Source organism: Apaloderma vittatum, unplaced genomic scaffold (genome assembly GCF_000703405.1).
Source record: "Apaloderma vittatum isolate BGI_N311 unplaced genomic scaffold, ASM70340v1 scaffold19932, whole genome shotgun sequence".
Classification (NCBI taxonomy): Eukaryota; Metazoa; Chordata; class Aves; order Trogoniformes; family Trogonidae; genus Apaloderma; species Apaloderma vittatum.
In genome coordinates, this window is record NW_009705484.1 from 10,248 (window position 1) to 18,063 (window position 7,816).

The window sequence follows — 7,816 nt, forward strand, 5'->3', positions numbered from 1 at the left end:
ATTTCAACTTGGATCAGGAAAGCTCTTTTGAAACGTTCCTCCTGGCCACTCTTCTCTACCACGTTTTGCTTCATGTTGTGGAGCAATCCCAGCATCTGTAAACTGGACTCCATCCAGACAGCTAAACCAAAAGCTCTACTGTAGGAGTACAGTGCACTACAGCCACTAACACGAGACCAGTCAAGGAGGCCAGATTAGAGCTGTTCTAAAACAAAGTTCTGAAGTACATGGAGGGCACACACTGGGTCTCCTGCGCCAGCTCTTCTGTGCTACAACCTGCCCTATTTGTTCCAGGCCACCTGCTAATACAGGCACAGCCCAAAGAGGCTGCACTGCTGTGTTCTACCGCTCTCCCTGCTTAAATGGGTGAATAGTGCCATTTTAGGCACCATATGGTATCCCTGCAGGCCTCCAGCTGCCACTCTGCAGATCAACAGCTCGACCAAATGTCTCGTGTCATATCTGGCAGCCTCACGCAGACATCTCAGATACCTTAGGGAGACTAACTGGCTGTGAATGTCTATGTTTAGGCAACTGAGTATCATTTTACTTGGGCATCTATTCCCCTCTAGACCAAAAAAAATGGAAGCGAATGAGATTTAAAAAGAGAAAAATTGTGCTTGAAATACTATGGTGAGTTCTATAAAATAAAATAAAATAAAATAAAATAAATTAGCATTTCTTGCAAAATTCCCTCATCTAAAACTCTTGGAGACTTTTTTTGATAACTAGAAAGTACACAAAGCTTAACTTGAGCCAATAAAGATACTGTTTTATACTTCAAGAAACACCTGGTCTTTACAAATGATATATATTGTTCAGTGAGGGCTGGATTAACTGACTTTTACAAAAGTACTGAGAATCTTGAAATAAATTTCTGTGTGTGTGCTTTACTGGCCTAACAATCTAGGTGGCTCTGAGGACTGTAGTATCAGGGTCTTTGCAGGATCATGTCCTAAAGCTAGATCTGCACTGGTCAGTCACTACATTATCAAGCTTCCAAATTTGCTGGGGTAGTAAGAAACAGGCTTTGGCATGTCCTCTTCCCTGAGGACAACTGACAGGAAGGAACCTTTGCCTGTGCTAGTCTGGGCTCCCAAATGGGCTGGCTGCAGGTAAGGTGGGGTGTTCCAAGGGCTGACCATGCTTAGGACTGCTGATGGTCACAGGCCAGCCCTGTGTCACAGGTCAACGTCCCACTCCTACACAATGATCACACTTCAAAGCTGCAGAAAACCAGTTTTCTCTACCAAGAAACAGCCTAACCTTCTGAATCTGCATGGAAATATTTGGAGCTGCAGGTCTTTTAAGCACTGAAACCGAACTCTTGATGTCTTGTGGGCTTCTAACTGCCCAGCAAGGCAGTTGAACACATGAAGCTGGTAATGTTCTTTCTGGGTATGCGATGGCCAGCATTCCTGTGTATTCCTGAAAACTCCTCTCCGAGACCTGCCTGCATTTCAGCAACCAGTGACAAGCTTCTACATTTGTCACAAATGGAAATTCAAGTGATAGCACAGTCTTTTTAGGCACCGTGGGCAAAAATGTGGCAAAAATGCCACAAAAAAAAGGGAAGTATAAGAGTAATTAAGTACATTATCACCTGGCATGTGGCACATAACCTCTTGAAGACCTTTAATGAAGGCATAACAAAGGGACCGCTGATCTCATCTACCTTATTCTTCTGTTCTGTTAGTCCTTCTGAGTAGCTCTGGGTTAAAGAAAAACATGGGCTATGAAAATATACTGCATGTGTGTAATTAAGTGCCTGATGGCACTCAGTGCATATATACCAGCACTTTTAAATACAAACCTACACTTTTAAGAACTCAGCATCAAAAAACAAGCAGTGATTCCCTCTGCATGTGAGTTTCCTGTATCCAGGACTGAATATCTGAATGATCCACAATTTCTAAAATAAGTGGAGAGCATCTACAATTACATATTTTCAGTCTGCAAGTACGGCAATTCCCAAGGCTACTGTCATGCAAATAATACACCATATTATACTAGTACGTATAAATGCACTATATTAATAGCATATAGTCACAAAAATTAAACAATGCATGAATAAAACATATTTTTACAAGCTTTTCTTCCTATCATCTTGCATATACAGATTGAATATAGGAACTCTAGTATCAAGTCCATTTTTATTTACAGGATAGATTCACTGATAATTGCACTTGCTTAAGAAAGTGAAGTAAGTAAAAACCAGTGGGTTTAAATCAAATTTACATTTTAGTTATGTTCTTTTTGCATCTGCACTTCATTTCTGACCCCACAAAGGCTTATCCATATGTTTAATTTTACATTTAATGGTAACAACAGTGAAACTAACATATGTAAAAATAAGCCTGCTTTCACATCCATTATGTGCAAAAACCCACACAAGAAAAGAACAGGTGAAGTGAAAAGGTACAATTATTACCACTGCTCAGATTCTCTGAGGTTTTCCATTTCACATTCTCTCGAAAGAATATTAAGTGGAGAGAGAAATTTTGTAGGAAAATATTTCAGCAATCATTTATAAAATGTGTTTAATTTCACCTTCTACTCAGGTCTCCATTTCTGATATGACAGCATTCTCCTGTTTCCCTCTGAAATGAATTGATATTTCAGCTGCAGATGTTGATGGGCTTGGACTTCAGTACTTAGAGACCTAAATGCTCACCGGTCCTCATGACACATTTTTTCCAGGATGCCCATCACAGCAGAAGCTGCTCCTCCTCTATTCTAGTAAACAACACTGGACCACTGGATTTCAGCCACTTCTTGGGCACTTAATGCTCCTGCTGCAGTCCAGTGAATTCTGGTACACAACGGATGCAAGAGCTAGTTCTCCTGGTGATAAAGATGTGACACGAAATGTCACAGTGTCAGAGAACAGTCTGAGGTACTTCATATATAACTGTAGTATGTTTGTGGCTTTACTAGGAACGCTGAGTAACATGAACAGTATTTTGCCTTATACAGAAAAGTACAGTAGGCAATGGTGAAACAGATAACCTGCACAGGTTACTGTCGACACTAGAAAGAGATTTTTCTGTGGGACAAAACACATCACAGTGCATTTTCAAGTACCAAAACCAGAAAGGCAATAAACTGTATCTTTTAAGTGCTATTACACAGCTTTCACAAAGCACAATGTTTCTTAATTAGCTGTAACACTGTCTTGAGAACCTCTTCCTTGGAGGGGCTGGCATCAACCTCTTGACATGCAGGATTCATCATCCTTCTGTATGATTCTTCAACTCTATGTAAAAACAAAATAGGAGAAACAAAAATTCAAATTGCAGGGATATGAAATGGCATTAGTCATCAGTCTTGGAAGAAAGTGTTCATACTGCAGAGACACTGGGGAAAAAAAATCTAATTATGTAGCTAAGAATGAATCTATGGCAAAGAGCATTAGAAACAATTACAACATGCACCTCAAAGCACATAGTCGCCTTGACACTGATTCCCAGAGCTCTACCCATATTCACATGGCATGGCATTAAAGCATTTCTTTCTTTACAGCTTAGCACTGGATACAGTCTGGTACAGCAGTGCAGTGGACAGCCTGCTTCTAACACCTGAATTAATTTATTCAAAGCCCACTAAGGTGTCCCTGAACGATGTGACATGGCATTGTGTAGGTGTGCTCACTGAGTGATCTCAGCTTTGAGTCACTAGATTACAGAGTCGACACATCATTCAACCCTTTCCTCTGACCAACTCCACTAACTGGATGAATATCAGGATGAAATACAAGATGAAAACCTCATCATATAAACTATAAGCCTTCTCATAATACAGAACTCTCCCACATGTAGCCTGTGAGGATATGAATATCATTTTCTATGCTCCCACAATTAATAATGCCAAGAATTCAGGCAGCATGTCATAGGACAAATCAAGCAAGATTCTGGATGTTCTCACACATAGGCAGACATAATTAAAAGGTAGAAATAACCAAAGGCTTTCTGATAGGAATAAGAAGTAACAGAATTAAGACATGGCAGATCCTTAAATGGCAGCATGTTCCCTAGCTCACCCATCCCTCTGCAGGTCCCACTGCATGAACCATATGTCCGCACAGAGTTTCTGTCAGAATTCAGTAATGGGTATTTTTAAGGTATATCATCACCAGATATGTCAAAACTCTAGAGGAAGTTTCCAGCTTTGCAATTTATAGATACAGACAGGGACATTCAGATGTCCATACTGAAGTATCAACAAAAGTACTTAGGTATTTAAGTTTCCACTGCAGACAATGATGATCTACTTAATACATTTAGCAGAGTCTAGACAGCAATTCAGCACAGCCTGAAGTAAGATACCTGGGGTGGAATTCCGTTGCTTAAGCAAATGTATCTAGTACTGCTTGAGATGCTCTGGACTACCTCATTTAGCTTCCAGCTGCTGATCCAGAAAGTGTCTGCAAATTCTGCATCGTATCTGCCAGCCTCGTGCAGATGTCTCAGATCATATCAAATGGCTCTAGACACTTATGACGCGATCAGTGAGCTCCAAGCGGGTGATGAGGTGAATCACTTCAAAGGTTCATTTAAATGTGTACACTGTATTCAGACCTGAGACACTTAGCATAACTCAAGAGATCTACAAGAGATTTTATTCTCTTAATCTGGTATTCAGTTCCAGATTCCTCTGCGGAAGCTGTGTATTTCAACTTCTTGTCTCTCAGTTCTGGAATGTTTAGGTATCGCTTCTTCATTACCTCAGAGAGGTGCTACAATAAAAGCAGCAAATAGCAAAATACAAGTACTTTAACTCAAAGCTCCTTTGCAAAAGAATGAAATACTTCACCTGCAGCTTTCAAAGACTTTCAGTCAGAAGTGTCAGAATTTACCCTCGTCAGCCATGAATCCTTTCCAAAAAAACCCCAAACCAAAAGTTTAGACATAGGAAATCCTTGTTCCAGTAATGCGAGCGGGACATTTGCTACTGATTCTACAGGAGGCAAGATTGCCTCCATCCTCTTATTACTCATTAAAGTGTACCTTTGGCGAAACAAGCTGTTAGCTTCCAGCTCAGCTTCCTCCTTTGTTTTCTCCAGACCCCGATGCTGAAGTCTCCGGATTCGTTCCTCAGGGTCAACAGTAAGGAGAAGAACGAGATCGGGTTTAAGCAGATCCTCAGGCCACTGGTACACCTCATCATGAGCTGGTGGAAGATCCTGAACTTTTCCATTTATTTCAGTGGCAATTGTGTAGGCTGCTGTGCTGTGCCAGTATCTGTCAGGAAAATACAGAATGGAGAGAGGGCACAAATTCTGCAGTAATATAGGTGAGAAGTGTCACTATAAAGATGCATGCAATAAAGACGAGGTAGGTGACACTGATTTTGAAAGGAAATATATAAAAAAAAAAAGTTCTGTGTCATCCATTATTTCTTAACAGAGTGATAATACTCAATATAATATTCAGAATTATTGTGAATTATTAATTAAAACATACAGCAGAAGATACACATTATGCAAAGAGTGTCCCAGATACTCCATTGAAAGAAAGTCTTCTTATACAATGAGAGAGGTCTACAGAAGAGTTATATTATATGCCAAATTCCAGTACTCTGTGTCCTTTTTTTGTGGTTCCCACCCTACATCATGCAACAGATTTGCTAGAGAAGATGCAATGTTGAACTACGTGTGAATGAAAACAGACTTTATTAATGGTACTGTATTTCACTTGTATTTAACATTCTCAACTCTATGAGTCCCTGTGGTTTACACGTTTTAGTGGTTTTGAGGCTTTTTTAAAACAGCACTCACATACATGCAAACAATTTACATATAAGTATGTTTTGGGAGGAGGTTACAGTACATCTTCTGAAACAAGTCAGGGGTTTCAAAGCACACCTAGACTTTCTTTATTAAGGATAGTACCAAAAGCTGTCTATAGAGTTAGTGAAAACAAGAAGTTGCATAAACAAAAACTAAAAAAAAAGGAAAGTATATTTCTGGCTTTTCATCCTCAGAGAGTAAGTCTGGCTAAAACTGAGCCATTCTAATCCACCCATATTTCAGTTGCATCTTATAGATAGCCGTGATCAGCAGCCCTCATTCTCCTCAGGTTTGTTACAGAGCCCTGGTTTTGTTCAGGCTGCACAGTCCATGCCTCCACTATTTCCAACTGAAGCTGTAACACCTTTCAGGTGTCCTAGGTCCAGCTACGAGTATTACGCTGATGGAAGTCTCACATCTTACTGTTATCCTAAGTATTACTCTTTAGAAGATTTAATATTTATCTGCCTACCTGCAAAGTAGCACTTACAAAAAATAAAACCACCAAGAAAAAACAAAAGAAAAAAGAAGACACCCAGAGACTATCATTGACAACTTCTGCTTGCAAAACTCAGCAACTATTATGATTGCACTGATACAGGAGGGCTTCTTAAATATACAAACCTGTCTATGATCACAGGTGCCTGAGTGGATGCTTTTGCAATTTCTGAAGCAAGAATGTAGTTGCCCGCAGCATAAAACGCTCTTTTGATAGGTGTTGGCTCATTATCAAATACCGTCCTCCACTGGCTGATGCAAGCTGGTGGGGACCTTAGCAGAACACCGTTCAGGGTCTCCTTAACAGACTGGGTTACAGTGGTTTTCCCTGCATTTCATTTACAGAAGGAAACACTTGTTACATAAAATGTCAGATACAACCAGGTTTTAAAAATTGGAAAATTCTCCTATCTGTTCACTTCGAGCACATGTTCTGACAGCTGACTGAGTATCTTCTGACAAGGTTTTGTACCACTCTTGGGGTCCTCCACCCCTCCTTCTTCTCAGCTTTCGGTCTTCACTCCCTTAAATGCATGTCAATATCTCTGTATATCCATTCACAGTGTTTTTCTGGGTCATAATTCATGTGGATGTAAACTGTCTGAAAAAATCATGTTTCATCACCTGCACAAGAAATTTAATTTCCAGCACTCCAGTCTCCGTATTATTTCATTTACACACATAAGGAATTCATCCACTGAATGAAAATTAGCATATGCTGTTATATCTTTTACAAGTAAGAGAATCATAGAATAGTTTGAGCTGGAAATGACCTTAAAGATCACCTAGCTTCAACCCCCTGCCATGGGCAGGGGCATCTCCCACTAGAGCAGGTTGCTCAAAGCCCCATCCAGCCTGGCCTTGACCGCTGCCGGGGAGAGGCCAGCCACCACTTCCCTGGGCAACCTGTTCCAGTGTCTCACCACCCTCAGAGTAAAGCACCTCTTCCTAACGTCCAACCTAAATCTGCTCTGCTCCAGTTTAAAACCATTGCCATTGTCCTATCGCTACAGTTCCTTGCAAACAGTTCCACCCCAGCTTTCCTCTAGGCCCCCTTCAGGTACTGGGGGGCCAGTACCTGAGGTCTCCCTGGAGCCTTCCCTCCTCCAGGCTGAACAGCCCCAACTCTCTCAGCCTGTCTTCGCAGTAGAGTTCCAATCCCCTGATTATCTTTGTGCCCCTCCTCCGGACCTGTTCCAACAGATCCATGACACGGGGGGTATTTATAATTTAATTCTTTCAAATCTGTCACAGGCTTCCAAGATTTATTTTTTTTTTCATTTTTAAGCCTGGGTGAAAGCCATAGAAGTTGCTCTTTCCACCAATTTCTCATCCACAGCCCTTCACCTCTTACCTGTGGCATCCAGCCCCTCAAAAACCACGACGGGAAATCCTCCTTTCTTCTGCTGCTCAGGACATTTCTCTAGCAGGTCCAGCACCGCTCCGGCCTCCGGGATCCGCGCTGCGCACTGCAAGGGAGAGATGTGACCCCCTTCACGCCGGCCGCGCACCCTCCTTCCCTGCTCACCC

At 41.3% G+C, this 7,816-nt stretch overlaps 1 protein-coding gene across 1 annotated transcript; it reads right to left on the reverse strand.

Annotated features, from left to right (window-relative positions):
* Positions 1-3,135: 3,135 nt before the first annotated feature.
* On the reverse strand, positions 3,136-7,755 carry CMPK2 (cytidine monophosphate (UMP-CMP) kinase 2, mitochondrial; the record flags this gene model as incomplete). Its single annotated transcript, XM_009865427.1, has 4 exons — positions 3,136-3,256; positions 5,007-5,240; positions 6,413-6,614; positions 7,641-7,755. Coding segments are annotated over 4 exons (672 nt in total), but the record flags the coding sequence as incomplete, so codon positions are not given.
* Between the last annotated feature and the right edge of the window lie 61 nt (positions 7,756-7,816).